The 24,172-nt window shown below is 37.9% G+C and overlaps 1 protein-coding gene across 3 annotated transcripts in view; it reads right to left on the bottom strand.

Moving 5' to 3' along the window:
- The window catches only part of btbd11b (BTB (POZ) domain containing 11b), an 84,948-nt gene extending 63,547 nt beyond the window's left edge, over positions 1 to 21,401 (bottom strand). For 2 of the 3 annotated variants that reach the window (XM_065283429.2, XM_065283430.2), the window contains exon 1: positions 19,902 to 21,395. In XM_065283429.2, coding sequence (XP_065139501.1) covers positions 19,902 to 20,766 — 865 coding nt within the window. In that variant the 5' untranslated portion in view covers positions 20,767 to 21,395. Of the gene's footprint in view, positions 1 to 19,901 lie in introns of all 3 variants that reach the window. The other variant, XM_065283431.2, reaches the window with a different exon arrangement.
- Positions 21,402 to 24,172: the final 2,771 nt, after the last annotated feature.

The raw sequence follows: 24,172 nt of genomic DNA, 5'->3' as shown, positions 1-24,172 counted from the left end.
TCATTTTGCCAAATGTAGAGCAATAGAAGCAATAAAGATAAAGAGGGATGAACTAAAAGTGTCAGAGATTCCTATACATTTTGAACATTTAATCAAATTTACATGTAGTCTTTCACCCAGACACACTACACTGCACTTCTGTTTTTTATATATTTCAGGAAAAAACATTGCCAAGATTAGTGCAAAGGCTTGCTTGAGTTTGTGCAGTACATTTTCAATTTGTGTGTCAAAACAGGCCAGACAGCTCGATCTATGCTGTCAATCAAAACCAAAGCCTTGTTTAGTTAAGATGTATATCACACAGTCTGAGATACAAGACAGTTAATGTCACAGAGTCTGCTTTGGCTTTTACCCAAGATTTCACTAGAGACATATCATACAATCTGACAAGCAACAATTTGGGAAAAAGTGTACACTGGCTGCCCTTACATATGATTTCAAAGACTCTCGTTTCTTTTGTAGGTTGTTTGTATCTTCTTTAACCATCAAGTAACTGTATTGTGTTACAGAATAATGCAAAAACATGCCAAATAGTGACATAACAGCTCATGCATGCACAACATATTTCAAAAACTTGATCTTCTGCGTAACTTATCCGAAGGCAACAATAATACCACTATCTCAAATGCAACATATAAAAATCGAACCAAGGCTGCTCGTTGACAAGCATCACTGCCTCTCGCACAAGATTCTTCTACATGAATATAAATCTTGCATTGTCATGATGAAACTATTATCACTGAATCCCCTTCACACACACACTTTATCCCAAATCAAGTACATGTGGCAAAGTTCCAATCTATAGGCATATACCTGAAGTCATTCAACTGCAGAGATGGAGATGAAACCTCACAAAGGCCTTTGCATGGTTCATCATTAGCATACACACAACACATTTTTCCAATCTACATTGCAACTCTACCGTAGGGAAATGCTGTGCTTGGCAGTAAGATTCATATAAAAGGGAGCCAGGCAGGAGCGTTTCAGAGGGAGCATCTCAGGACAGATGGGATGGTTGCATGAGTCCTGAACAAAAGCCAGAGGGATTGGCAGGGGCCGTGGTTTATTGTTCACTGATGTCTTTTGACATGGGACCCTTTAGCGCATTGAGCTATTTTTTATGTGTAAACATCTATCGAAATTCTCAAAGGAGAAACACGAATGTTCCGAAAAAGGGAAGAATGAGGAAAAAACAAGAAAATAAGTCAAATTGTTGCATTTAAACTATACCAAGAGACATTAAAGGTCACCTTCTTTCTGATCCCATTTTTTAAACCCTAGTTAGTGTGTAGTGTTGCTATAATAGCATAAATAAAACCTGATAAAGCTCAACGTTCATTGCCAGGCGATATATTTTCTTTAACTACAGAATTCCCCTTTCAAAGTCTACAGCGAACGTCCGGTTTGGACTACAGCCCTCTACTTCCTGCTTTAATGATGTCACTAGAAAAGTTTTTGACTAAACTCCGCCCACAGGAATACGCCAGTCGCCAGCTAAGCTAACGGCAAGCTAAGCTGCTATCGAAACACAACACACTAAACATACACAATCAGAACTCGATACGTATTTCTGAAGGAGGGACTTCATAGACAAGAAAGACATCAGCCCGTTTTGAGGACAGTGAATACCGCGGTATACAGATAAGTAAAATTGTGTGAAAAATACTGCGTTTTTCTTTACACATGAACACATGTTATATTGCGCACTGTAAACACAATCAAAGCTTCAAAAACACAGAAAGAACGGAACCTACTTCTTTACTGTAAGTAATGTGGATGCAATATATAATTTGTAAGTGATTTAGGTGAGTTCTTGTCGCATTGTACTGCATTACTTCATATTCATCAGAACTGACCTTGGCTAAGTTCACAATCGAACAAATCCATTGCTAATTGGCCGACTGCAAAACTAATGGTATTGCTGTTTAAATAATGGGATATAAATTTAAAATGATTATAGTGTTCTGCTTCAGCCGGAAGAGGTCAAGTCTGAATGTTCAATTACTGGAATATAGATTTTTTTTCTAATTATCATCAATTTGGGCCAAATTTAAAGTGACATAAATCACCTCAACAATTCTCACCATGTCAGCTAAAAACCCTGTTCAATATTAACCGGTTCTGTCATCAGCTCCAAACTCTGCCTAACTGAAAATGATCATACAGTATTATAATAATACCATGATACTTCGATGATGATGGTTGGCTGTAAACAAATCCCATACTGATGTACTCTACCATGGTATTTAAAAGGTACTTTCACAGAATGTCATACATCAGATTTATTACTGATACTGTATCTTCTAACCCATAGACAGAAATTTATTAGAAATTTTCCCCCTACTGTATTCGAGAAACTTCCTCTTTTTATCTTTAAATGGAAGTTTTAAAAGTTCCTTATTTAGTCAAACATCTGATCGACATAAGGTGATTTCTGGATGAGTCAAATCTTAAACTACGGTACAGTTCTTATGATATCCTGAAAGTAAACAGTGTATAATAAGGAAACAAAAGACATGAACAACTTCTTTCTTTCGTGATGGATCTTGTGCAACCAAGGCATCATGTTTTTGTCATGGATTGTAACAATGGCAAACTTCCCTGAAGAAACATTAAAAAACAGAAATCACACATTTGTCACCTCCCTAGAACGCCTGTTAGTGTGGGAGGAGAGTCTCTGAGTCACCGATTTCAACCATCTACAATTAACCAAAAGCAGCTCGCTTTAATTTTCTTTATTTTTCTCACTGGTAACTTTAAAAGTCTTGAACTTTTCTGTGTGTGTGTTTTCTACAAAACTGAAGAAAAAAGTTCATTTTTAACGAAAATGTCTACTTATGTCTTAAAACGTTCTATCATGCATAGATTGTTTAACTGCTGTCCTGAGGCCCACTTAATCATTGCACAAAAAACATACAGGTAACACTTTACAAAAGGTTGTATGTGTTAACAGTAGTTCATGTATTGGCTTACGTAAATTGAAGATTAATTCACAGCATTTATTGAACTTAGTTCATGTTAAAGAAAAACACCACCTTTTTTCAATATTTTATGTTCTTACCTCAACTTAGACGAAAAAATACATACCTCTCTTTTTTCAATGCATGCACTTAAGGCCGCTGTATACTTTTTTCCGCGTCCGGCTCACACGCGCACGCGTCCACGCAGCTTTCCAAGTATACTCCCTGCGGCTAGACGCGGATGGCCGCGTTCGACACGTTACGCAATACAAATGATTTCTTATTCAAATTATTAGTCTAACAGGCCGTCAGGGCAGCACTGATTTGGCGACATTTACAGTACATTAAAACATTAGGTTAGGTAAAGAAAAGTAACTGATCCACCATTGCAAACACAGTTTAGTACAAACAACAAGGACAACAGGAATCAAACATTATGGTAACAAACAGGCTCCACAGGTTTCTGTTCTTGGAAGAAGTAAAAGTAAAGAAGAAAAATGATAGTGTGTGTATGCAAATGCTGTCTATTTCCTTTGTATAATTGTTTATAGTGGATGTCCTGTCTAAATATTTTCACGTGCATGCACTGTTGTACGCGGACTGTACGCGCACTGTCCGCGCGGTCTCAAATTTTGGGCTGCACGCGGACGATCCGCGCGGCCGGCTGCGGACCTTCCTGATGACGTCATGCGGACGGCCCTAGTATACTTTTGGCTTTAATCTTTGTACAGCACTGCGTGAATGTGTTAGCATTTAGCCTAGCCCCATTCATTCCTTAGGATCCAAACAGGGATGAATTTAAAAGCCACCAAACACTTCCATGTTTTCCCTTTTTAAAATTTTTTACATGAGTAGTTACACGAGTAAGTATGGTGGCACAAAATAAAACGGGGTAGGGGTAAGGGGTAAGACAGAAAAATGGGATTGGGCCTAAGTGCACACATTGAAAAAAGATACGTATGTATTTTTTCGTCTAAGTTGAGGTAAGAACATAGTAAAATATTGAAGAAAAAAAATCATAATTAAAAGTTGTAACTGTTAAGGTCGCATCATTTTTTGGGAATATTGTTTTTTTTTACAAATGACTTATCTGTGACTTTCATTATTTAAAAAAAAATTATAAACAAAACTGCTTATCTCCTCCCCTCCTTCGAAACAATGTTTACATGTACACCAATATTGCGATTATTTCCTATAATCAGATTAAGGACTTAATCACAATAAGATGTTTACATGACTGAAGGTAAACTCTTCACTCCTGTTTACATGCAGTTTTTATTTTCTGATTATTTGGCTAATGATTGTGCTTATTATTGACATATAGCCAAATGCAAAGCAGAAATGATGACCTTGCATATACTTGCTACTGTTTTAATTTACTTACATTAAATGACAAACATGTTCTTATGGACGTATTTTGTTATTTGGTCCCATGATGAAAACTATTATATGAAATATTATGACAGTGCCTCTAACGGTCAGTGCTGGTCGGTGACTTCTTTTTTTCAAGAGCGCTCAATGCGAGGTTCGTCACAATATGTATTTAGCCCGTCATGTGTGTGGTTCGTAATTTTAAAATATGTGTTCTGCGCATTGAGTGATCATATGTGCATCACGTGTCTTGTCAAAATAAGTGCCTGCTGCAGACACGTCTAAATGGTTTATGATAAAAGAGACGCTCGCGTTTGCCAGATACTCTCATAATCTCATGCGTAGTCAGAGTTTACTGTTAAGGGAGTGTCTTGCGCGTATTTTGTGAAAGTGAGCATCTCTTTAATCATAAACAGTTTTGATGCATGTGCAGCAGTAACTTATTTTGACAAAACAAGTGATGCACACGGTTTACATGACGCAACAAACACATATTTTGAAAAAACAAGCAACACACATGACACTCCGAACACATATTTTAAATTTGCGCCCCTCGCATGAGCAGTCATGAGACGTTTTTTCTATATGCTATTGTCGCATTTTTTAAGCTGTTTCTGAATGGAGGCAGACTGCTGACAGGGAATCGTGTTGACAGAGTTTAGGGAAAACTTCATAATGTCAAGTTTAAATCTATAAATGCGTCACAAAAACACATGCGCACTTCTGTTAGTGTGGTACAGATGCAATTAAAGTGTTAACATGGCATACGCCTTTAATAGGTTAATACTTGCTGCTATTATGACCTTAATCACATTCTTTTTATTGAAGTATTGTTTTTACATGAGGTCATGGGGAATGGTAAGAGGGTGGGGCCTGGGAAAACATAGCAGTGATATGTTCATGTTTTAGCAAATAAAAACATGACCCAACTTCCAACAATCCAATCAATTTTCTAAGGACAAATTCAAGTCCCATCCTACCTTTGTTTCCCATTTCAAAAGCCGTTTTACTCGGATATATCTCATGACGGGGAAAATAAGACAATCGCTATTTCTGTTTTATTGTGACTTTAACATTAGTTAAGGCACAATGAACTAACATGAACAATTGTATTGGCATTAACCTACATCAGTGGTTCTCAAACTTTTTCAGTGTGTGGCCCCCTTGTGTTCGGTGCATTCCTTCGCGGCCCCCCCAAAGAAAATTTACGACAAATTTGTTCTAAAAGGTAACATTTTAATTAATCAAAACATATTAAATTATACAAAGTAGTGCTGTTGGTTAGTAGCCTTATTTTTTAAGGTTTAATTACACAGAATTCATGATAAATTAATGTATTTTATAAAATGTCATAAAACTGGGGCCCTCCTGGCACCATCTCGCGGCCCCCCTGGGGGCCCCGGACCCCAGTTTGTGAACCACTGACCTACATTAATTTAACAAGGATTAATGAATGCTGAAAAACAATATTGCTCATTGTAAGTTTATGTTGGCTAATGCGTTAAAACTAATGTTAACAAATACTTTATTGTAAAGGTTACCAACATAATAATAAGAAAAATAACATAAAATCATAATAATTTTGTTTTTCACGACCCATTTTCCACCTCTCTCTAGGGTTTAGAATTAAATGAGCAGTTTTATCCTGCTAGCCCTTTAAGAATTTAAAGTAACTTTTACTTTGTTCGCAAATTAACGTTACAGTATGCTTAATCCATCAAACCACTGTACTTCAAAAGACAATTTTGACCCCCATGAAATGACCCTTTTAATACAAACACAGCTTGGTAGAGTAGTGAGTCTTAAAGTGACGTGGAGAAAGGAAAGAGATCATGCTCTATCCAATACTTTGCTTTCCAGATGGCCACTCTCTTTTTGACAGTCCCATTAAAGAATGTGGTCTGGTGCATGTGAAGTTATGGTCAGTGAATATTCTGTGGAGATGTTTTGGATTTGACTATGTAACTATCCAGGAACTGCCAGCTCTAACTCATCATTCCCTTTGAAAAAAAGTTCAGCCATTGGCTGGCCTACTTTCGGCCTCAGCTCGAACAGTGAATGGGCTAAATTGGATGGAAACGTTTTTACTCATTTGTGCAGGCGAGGAACTCTGACAGTTCACCACAAAGCTTTTGGTTGGTCAGGCAGACATTCACAGGAAGATTACTTCTTTTTATAAACTACTTCCTAAGGGAAAGGCACAAAAACCATAGTTGTAAGCATGCCGTATAGAAGATAAATGCAAAATGACAGGATCGTTTTTGTTTACACTTGAGCTGAAAACTTGTTTATGGTTTTATAGCTTAAGATGGATTGACGGAGTAACTTAAGTATCTTTCTGACAGCTTTCTGCAGATATATCCACTTCAGGGCAAGGGGTTGATGGGGCTTATCTTATTATATGTGCAGTAAGTTAGCTTTAATGGACAATGCGATCTATTCTGCAGGGTTTTTTTTATCAACAATGTTAACAGTAACAATACAGTTTACCCAAAAATGAATTTACTTACCCCAGTGTCTTTAAAAATATCATGCCAGATCATGCCATAAACCTTTAAAACAACAAGTGAGTTTTTTCACATCAATGCTGACTTTACGAGTTTGTACACCTCTGTTGATGCATATTAAACAGCATGCTTAGAATTGCAATATTAGCTTGCATGCCTGGGCTTGCAGTAATGTATTTGCATGCTCCCTTGTTAGAGTCTTCCTCCGAGGCAGCTTTGTAAAGTAAATTCAGAGTGAGACAACAAAAGCCTATGGAAGCTGTTACATAACTGAGGAAATGAAAATCATCAGTCATATGTGGGATTTCTTTTCAAACAGCTGGTACAAGACCATTAGACTTTGGGAATGATGGTCATGATACGCATATGATTAATGTTTATAACGTGTGAATCACTTTCCCCAAATTACATCAGTCACCTAACAGTACAATTCTCTGAAACATCTGTCACATCTGAAAATGACTTCCTTATATATTTAGTATACAACATAAAATTACCATAATTTAAGAACTTCATTTATTTATTTCTCAGTCAACTCATAAGAAAAATCACAGATGAGATCTCTAATATCTCAGTTACTATTCCTTGACATCAATGAGATTAAATAGAAACTTTTAACTGTATGATAGCAAATGAAAATTTTGCATAAGTCTCCTGCATCTTAGATATTTCATCTGAGAAAAGGACTCCTAAATCTAAAGTCAAGAGTTTTTAAAAGAGATTTCAACAATCTGAGCTCAGATTTGTCAAGTCTGCTATCAAAAGTCAACATTTCATGAAGTCAATATTTTCAATATGAACTTGATGCACCAATTATCCGATTCACGAATTTACACATCCCTTGGTGTGTAAAGCATGGAATACACTGCAGGACTTTTGCACTTCTATAAGGGGGTGTGCACACCAAAGCACCCATGGCCGGCGCATATTTTCAATTGTTTCCAATGGAAGCTCTGCGTTTTTAAAATAAGCCAGCAGCTAGCGTTTTTTTATTCGTGCTGGAAGCTGGCGCTTGTAAAGTTGATTGATCAGCTTGGTTATCTGCATTTTCTGGATCAGATTTGCATCTTATTGATAAGGTAATAAAGACTATATTAACTCCTGTCAGTATTGCAATGGGAGTAATCTTCCAAATACGGTAAGGAGCGTCACATTTCCGGCTGACGTCAGAGGTATTAAGGCCAATAGATTTACGTTGGAGACGATAATTTGCGTCATTGTCTACTTTGTGGTATGTACCTTTGTACACACCAAAGAAAATGTCAAATTGTGAATCAGACCATTGGTGCTATTTAAAAAGAGCAATCATCTAGCAAATCTATTCCATCTATTCACCAACAAACCCTTACCAAATCAACATCATTGTTTAATGTGAAGAATATCAACTCTACAAAGGCTATTCAAGACAAACGTTGCTTGGTCTAAAGTGTTTCAATGTAGATTCAAAATAATTCGCACACCACTGTATTTTAGATACAATGCACGTATCTGTTTTACAATGCATGAAAAACAAACAGAGATTGTCTGTCATACTGAAAAGGTCACAATAGCCCTGATGAACCCTCTACAATCGGTCACATTCAAACATTTCACAATTAAATAATTCTGTGATCCAGATGTGTTTGACATTACAGACATGGAGCTGCAGTATTTTAGTCATTAATGGATTCTCTGTTTGCATAAAGCTCAACCCTCTGTCATCCATCAGCTTCATCAGAGACACAGGCCAGGCAGGAGTCCACCACTGGGGCACAAAATATGAATATTCTAATGAGTCAGTCACAAAACTCACCCCATGGCTAATCTTTAGACTCTTAAGCAGATAAAAACAAAGCTGAATCACATGCAAGAACAGAACCACCATATATACATACATATATACACACAGACAAACACTGCACTGCTCAGGAAACCTGAGGCTATAATACCAATGATACATACCAACTTTCACTTCAATATGCTAAAGCACTGGTAGGGCAGCGAAAAATACAAAATGGCCAACAAACAATGTGGCTGACCTTTGACTTTGCTTTAATATTCATGTGACCCAACTCTAGAAAGTGTTTTTTATTGTTTTCTGCAAAACTATAGTTTTTATGCCACTGAATTCAAGTTATAAGCAAAAATAAAACTGCAACATTCATCTTTTGGTGACATTAAGTAGCCCCAAATTTAGTTATTGGCATTCTAGTGCCCAAAACTTGTGTGAAAGTATTCAACTTTATTCCATATGGTGTATGCCCTGCCACAAACAATATGAGAATAATAATATGAAGAAACAGTATAGCACCTCTGGTGTTTAGACCTTAAAGGTCATGTTCTTCGTGATCCCATTTTTCAAACTTTAGTTAGTGTGAAATGTTTGCTGTTAGAGCATAAATAATACCTGCGAAATGATAAAGCTCAAAGTTCACTGCAGGCGATATATATTTTTTAACAGAAGTCCCCTTCCAAAGCCTACAGCGAATGGCTGGTTTGGACTACAGCCCTCTACTTCCTGATTAAATGACGTCAATAAAAGAGTTTTTGACTAAACTCCACCCACAGGAATACGTCAGTCGCCAGCTAAGCTCAAACAGGTCTGGCTAAACTAAGCTGCTGTCGAATCACAACACACTAAACAAACTACACAATCAAAACTCGTTACGTAATTCTGAAGGAGGAACTTCATAGGACAAGGAAGACATCAGACGAGTTTTAGGACAGTAAAAACAGCGGTATAGAGATAAGTAAATTGTGTGAAAACAGAAACGAAAGAGTGGTGGTGGTGACAAATTCACATATGCATATCTATTGTCCATGCTGTCTAATTGGGTAGAGGTGGAGACTAGTTTGCATATTCATAGATCTGCATATACTAAATGAGGCAAGTGTGTAGACTAGAGTTACATTTAAGCTGTTTTTAAAGCATAAAGAAAAATTACTGTCACAAAATAACTTATTTATGTACTATTATGATGCTCAAAGATTAGTTTAAAGTGATGAAATTATTGACTACAAGGGGACTTTAATAACAACTTCAAAAAGCGTCTCTACTTATGCTTAATGCCATTAAAGTAAGCAAGTAGTACTGTAGTTAGTAGCCACATTAATGAAAAACAGAATCAAGCACAAGCCAACTTTAGTGATTGCACACTGATTTCTTATGTCACCGGGCAAAGAAAAGAAGTAGGCTCTTTTTAAATGTAATTTCCTTGAGTAAATCTTTCCATTTATTAAAGGCATCTGTGTCAGTTCTCTCTAGAAAGTCACCGTAGATGCTACAGGCCTTATCGTGTTCACTTAAGCCGCTTTCTTTAAAGCTGGTCTACTTTTTACATGAAATAAGACTTATTCACAGAGCATGTGTTTGCAATAAAGATGTCATTAAACAAGCGAAAATACATGCACACACACCTTGAAATAATATAAACCATATGCCAGCTGCACAGGATAAAGCTGTGACCATCGGTCAAACCAGACGACTGATTTTTGCTTTTCCAAGTCAGGAGTAAAAGAACTCTACATCTTACTATGGTATATGGTTTCTGCTGTTTTGATTCGGTATGCACATTTATAAACTTTATCACGTGCATGTGACAGATTCCCACACTAAATCGTTTATAAACGAAATCCACATACACTTAAAAGCCATATTTTTTCCTTTCACCCCCTAAAAAAACGAAATTCCTTCAATGCCCTTTGTGCCCTTTGTGAGGCAAGGCAATCTGTACTACCTTTACTTTATTCTTCCTCTCTCTTTGTGTGTGTGTGTGTGTCTCTCTCTCTCTCTCTCTCTCTCTCACAAAATCACCTTTCTTTTCACTCACAGAGAACAGATCTCTCCAGGATGTGAGCAGTTATTCTGTCTTCGATAAGTAGAGTAGAGAAGTAAAGTGTACCTGTAGTTCAACTGGTAGAGCATTGCATTAACAGCACAAGATTGAATGCACCACTATAGTGCCCACTGCAATATTGTCTGACCTGAATGTGCTCTGCTGTTTGATGTCACTGATGCCCTATACCTGGTATTAAGATGGCGTGGCTAAATACAGGCGTTTACGAGGTCTAAACTCTTTTAAAGGGATAGTTCGGCCAAAAATGATGTTAAACCCATGATTTACTCAACCCCAAAGCTGTCCGAGATGCATATGTCAATTTTTTTAAGACAAACACATTTTCAGTTATTTTAGAAAATGTTTTAGATCTTTCAGTTAATCAAATGTAAAGTTACGGGGTCCACTCCTTCAAGTCCAAAAAAATGTGCATCCATCCTTCACAGAATAAATTCAAACGGCTCCAGGATGATAAACGAAGGTCTTCTGAGGGTAATCCGTGTGGTGGTGTTGTAGAAATATCCAAATTTAAAACTTTATAAACGAAAATAACTAGCTTCCGGTAACGCCGCCATCTTGGTCGCGTCTGCATTCAAGATGAGAGCTTACACAGTTTATGGAGGGTTCTGTGCTGCTGCTCTGTGCCCCCGCCCTTCGTATTTGTCATACGTCACTAAGAAAAGTGCGTACACTATGTTGATACTATCTCCTGAATACAGAGGAGTCTAAGATGTCTGTGTACCCCAAAAAACTGTCCCTTTTAATGACAAGGCTCTTCACGACAGGCGCCAATGAAGATAAACATATTTGCACTAAATGTTGCACAAAACGCGTCCACTATACACGAGAAAGCTGTAGCCAATCGGCGATTCCGCCGCTTGCCGCATACCGTGTGAAACGGCCCTAACTATGAATCGCGTTTGTGGACAAATGTGCAGCGAATGCTGCGAGAGAGCCAGAATGCACGAAAGAGACAGAGTCTGTGCGCGTGAAAGAGACAAAATGAATGAAAGAGTCCATGTCTGTTCGCGCGCAAGAGAGAGAGAGAGAGAGTGACAAAATGCGCGAAAGAGTCAGACTCTGTGCGCACAAGAGAGAGAGCAATTAACCTAAGAAATAACACCACCTCATAATCACTGCATTGTCTTGTAGAAAATCATCATTAGCCATCATTATTTGTGTTTCCATTGATGGCAAATCCTGCACACAACATTAAAACTAAAATTAAAGATGGGAACAAAGCAATGTAATAAAAGTATTTTTAGGAAATAGATTTTAGAACAAACATAAAAGCAAAAGGCTATAAGGGAAAAAAGAATCACAGCATGAAAATTATAAAATACATTCTGTACATTTAACCACCATGGGCGCTTGTAAAACTGCTGGTGTTAAATGCACTGCAGTTAAGAAAATTTGGGTGCACCTAACTTTTGTGCTGGTGCACCTAAGAAAAAAAGTTAGGCGCACTAGTGCAAAAAGTTAGTGTAGAGCCCCGTTAAGTACATCTCTTCAGGTCAAATACTCATAGTATTTATTAAGATGTATTTTATAAACATTTACAGAAAATAAAAACGTTTGCACTTACTGTACTATAAACTTCAAACAAATGCATGATTTTTATATTCATTTCAAAAACAGTTAACTAATCTTTTGCATTTGTCATACGTCACTAAGAAAAGTGCGTACACTACGCTGATACTATCTCCTGAATACAGAGGAGTCTAATGGCGCTTTTCCATTGCATAGTACTCCACGTTTTGATTTAGTTTGGGTCGGGTCAGCTTACTTTTGGGAGCTTTCCCATTGGGTGCAGTACGTAGTACCCGATACTTTTTTCGTACCACCTCGTTTGGGGTTCCAATCGACCCGAGCAGATACCAAACGTGACGCGAAAACACTGTAGGTCACTGATTGGTCTGAGAGAAGCGTCATCGCTATAATGTAAATATTAGCTTTAGCTTACTGCTAGCTTGCGCTGTCTCAAGCAAACATGTTGTTATCTGTGTTCTGCTATAAGTTTCCATAAACACCCTTTTAGCGATGAAAAACATCCACAGGTTGAGAATCCGGGACACCATAACAGTTTTTTTCAGACTTGCAGTATATATGCTTACATGCAACTTGAATGAGGCTCAGCGGAGCGCCGTCAACTGAAGCCACGGGGTCGGGTGTTTGAACAGAAACTGTCATGTGAGACAGAGGTAGTTATAAACGCGATGTGCAAACATCTATTTGTGGTGGCCAATTTAAATTTTGTGGCAGACTGAGAAATAAATGAATGTATGGGAAATGTACAACAACGCTCTCACTTGTATGATGTCACAGCAGTAGGCAGCGTAAATATAACGACACGCCTATAATCCCTCCCACCACGAAGTGATACTAAACTCGATGGAAAAGCTAACCACGCCAAAGTGAGGTGAGCTGACCCGACCCAAACTAAACCGTGGGGTACTATGCAATGGAAAAGCGCCATAAGATGCCGGCATTACCGTAAGCTAGTTATTGTCGTTTATAAAGTTTTAAATTTGGATATTTCTACAACAACACCGCGCCGGTTACCCTCAGAAGGCCTTTGTTTATCATCGTGGAGCCGTTTGGATTTATTTTAAGATAATATTAGTGCGCGTCAACTTAAACCCATAATTTCTCCTGCTTGTTTTTTAACAACTCACCTCAAAGTCATCAGGACAGAAGCGGTCGAAAGTGGATGAAACAGACGGATTAGAACACCAGGTGTAATACTCATAGTATTTATTAAGATGTATTTTATAAACATTTACAGAACATAATAACGTTTGCACTTACTGTACTATAAACTTCAAACAAATGCATGCTTTTTATATTAATTTCAAAAACAGTTAACTAATCTTTTGTTGTTTTTGTGCTGTAGCACTCCATTAAATTAATATTCTGGGTTTATTACAAAATACTACAGTGCATAACCTTGACTCAACGCTCACAATTAATACAAGAGCTTTAACAAGCTGTTTAATATGCGCTGCTCAAAAGCACCCAATACTTTCATCCTACGTGTATTACTGTTTACAATTTAAGTTTTACATACAGAGGGACAATTTGTAATTATTGTTAATTATCTGTGTTTTCGACTGTGAACAGCCTCCCAGTCTGATTTTAGCTGGTTAAGGTGGTGTAGCAAACTGGTTTTAGAGGGGTTTAGGACCCTCTTTTTGCTGACCCACCAGCTAAAATTAGGTGACCCACTAGCTTGACCTGGCAGGAAGACCAGTGTGACCAACTTTGCCAGGCTGGGAGAATCATTTTAAACCAGCCAAGAACACCCAACTAGCTTAGCCAAGCTGGCCAAGCTTCCAGCCAGGTCAATCTGGTTTTAGCTGGTGCGTCTAAAACCAGCATGCTACACCATATTAACCAGCTAAAACCAGGCAAGGAGACCAGTTGGTAGGGAGATGCTCCCAAAGGCAATTGTTCAACCTAGAACATATTTAATGTAAAGAACAGAAACTATACCCATTACAATATTCCAAGAAAACCCTGTTAGGTGTATCAAACATAGTAACATGGTAATCTGAAACCATTTGTGGTATCGATTTCCATTGAAGGATACTGTCTGACCTTGGCTTTTGAGAGTGTTGTGTGTAACAGCCTGATCTTTGTCGTTATTGTGTACTGTGCGTGCTGATAGCAGTCACTACTGCATCTGTAGTGTCTTTGTTCACCGGACTGTTCTTGTAATGGTGAGTTGTGATTTTACAGTCCAAGCAGTTCATTGATAAAGATCTACTCATTCTTTCAGTCTTGGGAGATTTTCTTTGTCATGTCTCCTGTGGTGGAATTGTGTGTACATTGCTGTTAACCTTCACCAAGTCAGTGGGGATTTACATAGGTTGGTCTGTAGATACTCTAACACACTGCCAGAACATGTGCTATAGATTATATTATGTTTTTTTTATAAGAGAATTGCTGACCTTGACTTTACTATAGTTTTCTTGTTTTATGGTTTTCTTGTCAAGACAGCTACCCTGTACTGTAAAAAACTTCTTGCATGCTGGTTGAGTAACAGCAGTTATTGTGAAAATAATTTTAATAACCTTTACTACTTGTTCTTTGAAAAAAATTACATTGGTAGATTATATGCCAAAAACAAATTTTAGCCTTTTACTGTAATTGTTACTGTTACGACCTTAGGATGGTTATATGACCTTGACATTTTCACTCAATGTCCCAGACAATTTTTAATTTTTTTAGCCTAACGTTTATGCATTTGGCATTGTGTGTGTGTTTGTGTAAATGTGGGTGCCCTTACTCCTGCCATGCATCCATATGTGTGTCTGTTTATTTACAAGTGTTGGAATGTGTGCACGCGCATATGTGTGTGGGTGAATCTAGTGAGAAACAGTGTGTGTAATGCTCAGCTCATTATGTTTCATAGTTCAGTAGATTTTGATGAATAGAGGAGTGCTCCCTTCTCTCAGGACCTGACACATCGGCCATGCTGAGAGCCATCTGCGTGACTGGGCTTCATTCTCATGTGTACTACATCACATGCCTGCACGAGATCATCATCTGTATGTTTAATACTTTACTGTATCAATTTTCGCAGATAGACACACCTGTGTGTTACAATAAAAAAGAGTGACTTTGTGAAGAATAGACACGTAGCTTATTTATAAGTGTCACATGTGCACGCTGCTTATAATGTTGGTAAAGTCATAATATAGCTCATGATCATTATCCTTCTTTGACACATACAAAAACCATTTTTGCCTGTATGGTTGCTTTCTGTTTCAAAGAGGGTTTTTTTTATTACAAAAATGTATGAAAGAAATGGTTCTTCCAAGAACCTTTTACTGAATGGTTCTTTGAGGTACCAAAAATTGTTTTTCTATGGCATCGCTGCACTGTCAGAAAAAAAGGTACTTTCTGGGGTGGTACCCTCAAAGGTTCATTTTTGTACCTTTATGGGTATATAACACATTGAAATGTTGTACCTTTTGGGATATTTTACCCAAAGAACCTATTGCATAGCATACCTTAAAGGGATAGTTCACCCAAAAATCATTTACTCATCCTCATGTTGTTCTAAACCTGTATGAATTTTTTTTTCAGATGAACATAAAAGAAGATATTTTGAGAAATGATGGTAAACACACAGCATTTTGTGTCCATTGACTTCCATAGTAGGAAAAATATTTTGGCGGTATTGTGATAAATGATGAAGAAAATATTTTGATAAATGATGGTAAGCACACAGTTGGCGGTACTTATTTAATTCCATCATATTTTTTTATTCCTACTATGGAAGTCAATGGTCACTACGTGCTGTGTGTTTACAATCATTTGTCAAAATATCTTCTTTTGTGTTCATCAGAAAAAAGAAATTCAAACAGGTTTAAAACAACATCAGGGTGAGTAAATGATGACAGAATTTTCATTTTAATGTGAACTATTCCTTCAAGAAACAATTTAGTTCAATTTAAGGGTTACAAAACAGTTAAAGGTGGGGTGCGTGATTTTTGAAAAAACACTTTGGAAAAGGGGGTCGGGCCGACTACCAAAACACACTTGTGGCCAATCAGCGGTAAGGGGCGTGTCTACTAACCGACATCTTTGCCTGGGTTGCATATGTGTGGGGTGGGTCTATCAAAAGAAGGTCTAGATTCTGTTTGGATTGAGAGGTGTTTTTTTAGGTGATTTCAAATGTCTACATTAGCTTTCAGAGATCATGCACCCCGCCTTTAACTGTACATTTAAAGGTACATAATCAGTAATGTACCCAAAAGGAACACCATTGTATAATGTTTAGTATACCTGTGGTACAAAACATAACCTTAGGGTACCAGTCCAGTGAGGTACAGTTAAATCTTTTTTTCTGACAATGTGTGAAGAACCTTTAAAGCAGCATTTTAATTTTTAAGAGTGTTTGTGACTTCTCCATAAGCATCATCTTTTAATTTAAAATAAGAAACTCAGCACAAGCTGTTTGGTCTAATATAGTTTACAAAGTTTTCGTTCTTAAAGTTAGAGTATGCAATACGATCGACTTTTTCATCTCAAAGGATAAAATAAAGTAGTCCTGATCTAGGGCAAATAAAAAACCACTGAAACTGCGGCCCCTTCATAACATCTTGAGGATTGCAAATCTCTCTGGCCTTTCTGCCGAAATCATTGCTAGATTGCAATATGTTCGAAATTCTGCAATAAGAGTCACCCACACCAAACAATCTGCCCACATCATCCTATCCTCTGAACACTGAACTGGCTGACTGTCTCCTCTCATATCCACTAGAAAATGCTTCTATTAACCTTTAAATGCCTCAATGGCCTTGATCTCAATTAATCTCCTTTAAAAACTTTTCTATAATCAAAGAATTGCTTCACTACTCTAATAAAGGGATAGTTCACTGAACAAAAAACAATTTGTCATCATTTTCTTACTCTCATGTTGTTACAAACCTGTATACATTTCTTTGTTTTTCGATGAACACGACAGAAGATATTTTGAACCAAAAACTGTTCGTAAGCCCCATTCTCTTCTATAGTAGGAAACAAGAATACAATGGAAGTGAATGGGGCTTAAAAACGGTTTGGTTACAAACATTCCTCAAAATATCTTCCTTCTTGTTTATCAGAACAAAAACATTTATACAGGTTTGTAACAACGTGAGAATGAGTAAATGATGACAGAATTTTCATTTTTAGGTGAACTATCTCTTTAATTTGTTAACATGTTTTCTTATGAAGGTTAGTTGTACCGTATTTACATTTATTTGTTAATGCATTTATGGATTATTTATATTTGAATAAATTAGAAAATGTGAATAAAACTTCCTAATTACTTTTTCTTTCCAGGAAATATAACTATATTCTGATACATATGATTGTATATTACTCATAGTGTTGTAAGGATTTAGTCATATTTCATTACCTTCTGAAACACAACATTGTGTAACACTGGAACATACAGGATGACAAAAAATGATATGATTGTGCTTGTGTGTGACAGGTTTGCACATGTCGATCACATGAGGCTTTAGCTTGCTGTGAGCTAAATTGCTCCTATAGAGACCAGGCAGTTATCTCTGTCATGCTATTGTTTTTATCTATATTGTCTCTCTTGGTGGATTCCTGCATTGCAGAATAGGACTTTTACAGAGATTTTATCATTTCCACTTTCAGCAGACTCTGGGATGAGAATCTGATAGCCAAAAGCTTTCAAAAGAGCCTGAAATGGTGAATTTCTAACAGCACATTTTAGAAAACAAGAGCTATTTCTAATACAAGACGTTTAACTGTATGAAATCTAACACAATTTTGTGTGTTTAACAATTAAATATTTACATTTATATTATACTATTACTTATATTACTATTTGATTTTGGTTAAATTCAAATAAAACATCAGTTTAAACTATAAGTCTCCACTTCAATTAACTCAGACTCCAACATTAATGCCTCAAGCAAACCCGTCCCAAAAGAAATCCCTTACACCTAATGCTCCATACACTAATGAATCTGCTGTGTTCTGGGGCAGCCTGGTACGACTAGATCTGTGTCATGCTTAGGCATCTTAACACTGCCTCTCTCAACACACATATACAAACACACCCCTCAGTGCCTGGTACAGAACACAACAGACCCGGTAACTCCAAGCAGACCACCTCTGCAGCTGAACCGACAGCCTCCACATCTACAACAGGGCGCGCTAGAGGAAACTCGCATATTCCATCATGGACGCATTTAATGCAGTTATGCATATTCAAGGAAACTGAGAGGTTGTGTAACAGTTGCACACTTACGTGCATGCAAACTCTTGCGCTAAAGCGATTTCAAACAGATGTGTGCATGCCTTATGTACACCAAGTGCAGTTAAAACAGCTCTCATGAGAAGAACAAATGGTGGGCTATTATCTGGCAGCCCATCTTGAGGAACCCTTGAGGAGGAAATTTGCCTTATACTGTGGAGAAGATCCACTCATAATTGTTTAGCTGTAACACTTCTTAATCTATGCAAAATGAAGCATTCAAACAGAGGGAAATGGACTGCGGTAATGCGTCCATACCACATGGTGTGCAATATATGCTAAAACTCAAGAGTCCTGTATATCTGATTTCAGAGCTCAGATGCATCATGTAATGCATGTAATGCATGATGTATTAGTATGTACTGTAACTTTGCAACTGATGCATTACAACTAATGCATTAAAAGAGAGCATAAAGGGACTGTGCAACAATGACCTAATGTATGGAAATGAGGCTTATTATTACCTCATAAATATCTATTAATCTATCCAAATTGAAGCATTCAAACAGAGGGGAATGGACCGCAGTAATATGATACCACAGGGTGTCCATATACCATAATGCCATTCATTTTTCATCCGCGTCTGATTTTAGAGCTCAGATGCATGTATATTCCTTACACGTCATATACCTTTTATGAAATAAATGCAATATATGCTTCAGAAAGTCCATATTGTTAGTTGGATAGATATCTTTGAAAGTAGAACTGGTCTATATGTCATCGTAAAATGAACATCAATGGACTACCGTAATGTAGAGCAGCCCTTCTGCCAAGCAGCTGTATTAAATCAATGATATCATCACTCTTCTCAGTGCTGCAATAATGTCAGGTCCACATGGTTGCACAAACATTATTGGAAGGTTATACATTGAATAGCTTTAGGGTCCATCATTGCAAATGAACTACAACACACTGCCTGGAAATGTTCTGAATGATGCATTAGTATGTACTTTAACTGTACATCTGATTGAATGTATTAAAAGAGATTACAATGACCGTGAAACAATTACCTATGAAAATAGAGCTGCTGAGGTATTGAAATGAACACTGGCTAGAGTCACATTACACACAGTTTGCGGCCAAACATGTGTTTGTGTGCACACATTACATTTAGATTCAAAGCACATCCTTGAAAAATGTTACTTATCTCACATCTCCGAGCTTAAAGAGCCAAACGTTAATGAGACTGTGTAATATATATATACACGCAGATGATGCCAGTATCTGGGCAATGGGCCTAAAAGTGCATTTCATTGTGTAAACATAAGAGCTGGGTATAGTGTTTTAAATTTCATCATTTTAAAACACCACATTAACATAACTAAAACCTGCAAAGGACAAAACTGAGCTATAAAAACTAAAAAGCTGTTTGTCCTCTAGACCAGAATGATAGACAAGTTAAACAATAAATTTTTGAATGGACATTAATTTTGTTAAACTGCTTTCCAGGTGGACAACTTACCATTGGCATTTTTCCCACATATTAGATGCTGATAGGGCAAAAGGAGGCCGTACAGCTCTGAGTCATTGCTCAGAGCCTGCTCAAATGTCTCCAGTGTAAATTTGGGGACCCCGTTATCTTTCTCCACCACCGAGCTATTCAGCACCCGAGTGAAGACCTCACGGAAGAGGCTTTCCATACAGGCGGTCAGGTATATGGCCGCGTGCTCGTGGATGCGCACCGCGACCCTGCTGTCCACCATCCACCTGAAGAACTTCCCCACGGAAAACACCAAGCCGCATCTCTCCGATTTACCGCGGCTGAATTTATCCTCGGTGCTCATGTTGTACATGGAGAGCGCGCTGAGCGCCGCGGCGATGCAGTTGACCGAGATGGTCCACGACAGGATCATCTTGATGGCACTTTGAATCTCATATTTGGTGCATTTGCCGTAGCGCAAACTCAGCCTCTGCGCTTCCCTGGCGATCCGTACCAGCGCGCGGCTTACGAGCGCGGAGAGCCGCGTCAACAGATCCGCGGACACTGTCCCGAACCTCAACTCTTCCTCCTTGTTGAGCGCGCTCTCCACCTCCCCGAGGCTCCAGGGCACATCCTCAAGCTCGGGAAGTTTCGCACAGTGTCCGGAACACTCCAGGGTCTCGCCGTCTTCGGCCAGGACGGTGTTGACGGTGTCTAGGCTGTTGTGTCGACTGTGCATGGAGTCGGTCAGTTGCCAGCTGTGCCCTCCATGCGCATACGAGATGTGCGCCTCGGAGCAGCAGAGAGACAAGCTCGATGACCTGAAGGAGTCCGCGGCTCCTCCGTAACCCGAATCCAGCGTCAAATCCTCCAGGGTCCTCACCACGGATTTACCCCTTTTTGCCATCACTACACTTCATATTGTCCATAAGCCTCAAACCTAGGGGAATGTTGGTTTGTGAAGTAGTGCCACTGCTTGACTGTACTATCCGCGATGTTACTGGAGTGACACGGGAGATGGAAGAGTTCCCAAATTGTTGCGTTCACTGAAAATACGCCCACAACTTTAGAGGAGCTGTAGTGTTGTTATGGCACAGGCACTGTAGTGTGTTTGAAGCCGTCGAGGCATCAGTTGGAGGAGGAGCCACACAGTACTGCATCTAATACGCTGATGGGACGATTGCAGTTTACTGTTGGTTTTGAATTTACTGTACATGGTCATTGCATAATGGCTCTGTGTCATTAGTTGTGTTGTATTAGATGTCAATTTCAGTTTATGACACCTTTTAAAATCTAAATATTTACAGACTTTAAACAGTTAAAGTAAGATTTCTAGAATTTTTGTTAAGAAACTTTTATATAAAGTCACTGCTTCAATAGAGAGAGAATTACACTCTTAATAAAGATGCTAAAAATGTTCCTCACAATGCCACACTATAACCATTTTTGTTGCCCTATATAACTTAATAACTTTTATAAGAATAATAGGTTATTTGTACATTAAAAGGTTTTTCTGGAACCATATAAGGAATCTTTTAGGAACCTTTATATTTAGCAGTGTACATCTGTTAACCAACCGAGTGTCCTGAATAAAAACAAACTTTTGATCTAGTGGCCCAAACACAGATAGACTTTATACAACTAGTAGTCAGCATGCATGAAACTACTTCAATCCAGTAAGACCTAGCAGGCCGGCATGTTTGAGGACAAAAAGCAAGGGATCGGATGAACACCTGCCTTCTTCCCCATTCTCCCTTTCAGATGGAGCTCAGAGTAAGGAGATTCCTGTTCATTAATAATGAAGAGTATGCATAATATAGCAGTCGTCTTGAATGGATGGTTTTTGTAAACTCAAAGGTCAAGTGGTTTTCGATACAAAATAAAGAGGAAAAACAAAAGCTTATGTTTGTCTTACTAGTTTTGAAGTTTTGAATAACGCAGCTGGTATTTCTTTAAGAATAACACAATAAAAAGCAACCTCACAACCGAGAAATGCCATGAGAAGATAAAGGTATGTTTGAAGATTGAATACTACTGTACTGTACATAATGATTGTATCATAGGCAAATAAAAAAATCACAAACCTTTCCAGCCAAAAGTACACTTCAATATTCAAGTGTTATTATCCTTATTGTTTTCTACTGAAGGGACTATGTTTTACTCAATAGTGACCTCTTGGGACAGCAAGCTTTCAGGACATAACAGTTTTTGCCAGTAACAGTAACATATTTTTGCTATCAGAAACGTATTGTTACTTTTAATTAAACCTGACACGTTATTAAATATTTTAAATATTAATAAAAATAAATAAGTATTAATTAAACCAATCAATATTCCTAACGTGCCTTCTGAATGTAACTTATTGCCGTAGTAGACTGCCATCTAGTGTTTATCTAAAGTAATTTCAAACATAACGCGTGTAAGTTCTGTTTCCAAAAAGCAATATCAAACATTATTCACACGTGTCCGTGGCATTACAAACAACAATATTTCGCAAAAAAAATCAATGATTTTATAAGTGGTCAAAGAGTTGGGCTATATCAAATTAGCTAGCCTATTTAGTACTTTTTACAGTCAATAAAGCTTAAAAGGCCCATACCTTAATCTAAATATCCAATATAAGCATGCAGTACTTCACATGCACATGTTACGTAATTTTCATTATCAGCAGAATCAAAGCGTTCAAGAATGGACTGATTTCTACAGACAGGTGTCCACAAGGTGGCACACTTTCGCGTGTGAATCCACTACAGTATGGTGCATCCCCATTTAAAAAGGTCGCGCGATTAACCGTACGTGGGACGATGTGAAAAATGTAATAAATCATACCTGTGCACCATTCCCTACAAAGATCAGAACTCTAAACTTTAAAGGGACTTGCCCGAAAGCGTCTTGTTCTGTGGCTGATTAAAATACACAAAAGAGCAATAAAAACAATTTATTTTTATCTTTATCTGGAGCAACTGTTAATGCAGCATCCCCTTCTTCCCAAAGCGCAAAAAGCAAACACAGAACGTGACAGTATGTGAGAAAATCTAACCAAACAGTTAATAGATGCCAGTTGCGTCAGCGTGTCTATGTATGGCAGGTTCCCACGCGATGAATTAATTCAGCTAAAGGACAACAATCACGGAAATACCTCCTCGACCCTTGTAGCTTAACTTAGATGGTTTTATTGGAAAAACGCGTAATTAATCTATTTAGAGAACATTTAAACGATTTTGTTTGACTATGTTGACGTTCGCGTGCTCGCTTTGTTGAGGTTTTCCATTCCAGTGCGCGTGCTGTTATCTGTCAGTTGCAGCGCTGTGTGTTTGGTTTTTATTTCCTCTGGATTCGTATACTCCTCTCAGGCCCGGGGTGGGTAATCGGGAGAACCGGGAGAATTCCCGGTGGGCCGCTTCACTTTTGGGCCGGTCGAGTTTTTTTTTTTTTTTTTTTTTGTCACGTTAGTGAGTCTATCTTCAAATTAAACTTCACACGTTTCGCATTGACACTGCAGCGCGCAGCCTCTGCATGGGTTGTACCATGTGAAGGAGTTTTCCCCTCCCCTCCCATAGAGTTGGTTCGGTCCATAGCACGTCCAAGAAAACTTTTCTCCGGTAGTCTGGGCCGGCCCTACCGTAACAATACGCGTCTGAGAGGAGGAGGGCGTAAAAAACAGGTTGAAGAAAAAATCCATTGGAGGAGGATGCTGCCAAATGTGTCAAACCTACAGATTTATTTTCAAGAGGACAAACAAATGTGACAACAGGTAACTTAAAGAGAAATAAGCCTAGTAATGATTAGCATTAGCAACGTAATTATTCAACTAATACCGTTGTCAAACTATTTACAAGCCAAATTTTTTTTTTGTTAAAATATTACCCTTTTGTGTATACATGGCGATTCATAGACTTTGCAAATATTATGCAAGCAGCTTCTGAGCAGTCCCCGGCTCAAAATGAGGAGGCCATGAGTAAACAATATGAATTAAAGTTATTTAACCCTCAGGTTGTGTTCAGAACCCTATAACACCTTTTGTTTTCCCAGTCAAAAATGACCAGCCTAAAAAAGCTTATAAATCACTTGTTATGCTATATAACCAATATTGTATTCAATATTTTTGTCAAATTGTTTACTTTTTTAATTAGGACTTTTATATTTCTATTTGCATTAATCATCGGCCTCATAGCATTAGCAATGCTAATAATTTAGCAACCTTTCCTTATGGAATACACTAAAAGGGCTGGGTTATTTATATATTTTATATCTTGGACAGAACACGCTGCTGGGTTAAAATTGACCCAGTGCTGGGTTGTTTTAACCCACCT

Source organism: Paramisgurnus dabryanus, chromosome 9 (assembly GCF_030506205.2).
Source record: "Paramisgurnus dabryanus chromosome 9, PD_genome_1.1, whole genome shotgun sequence".
In the NCBI taxonomy this organism is placed as follows: Eukaryota; Metazoa; Chordata; class Actinopteri; order Cypriniformes; family Cobitidae; genus Paramisgurnus; species Paramisgurnus dabryanus.
Note: the sequence above shows the minus strand (reverse complement) of the source record. Positions and strands in the feature narration are given on the sequence as shown.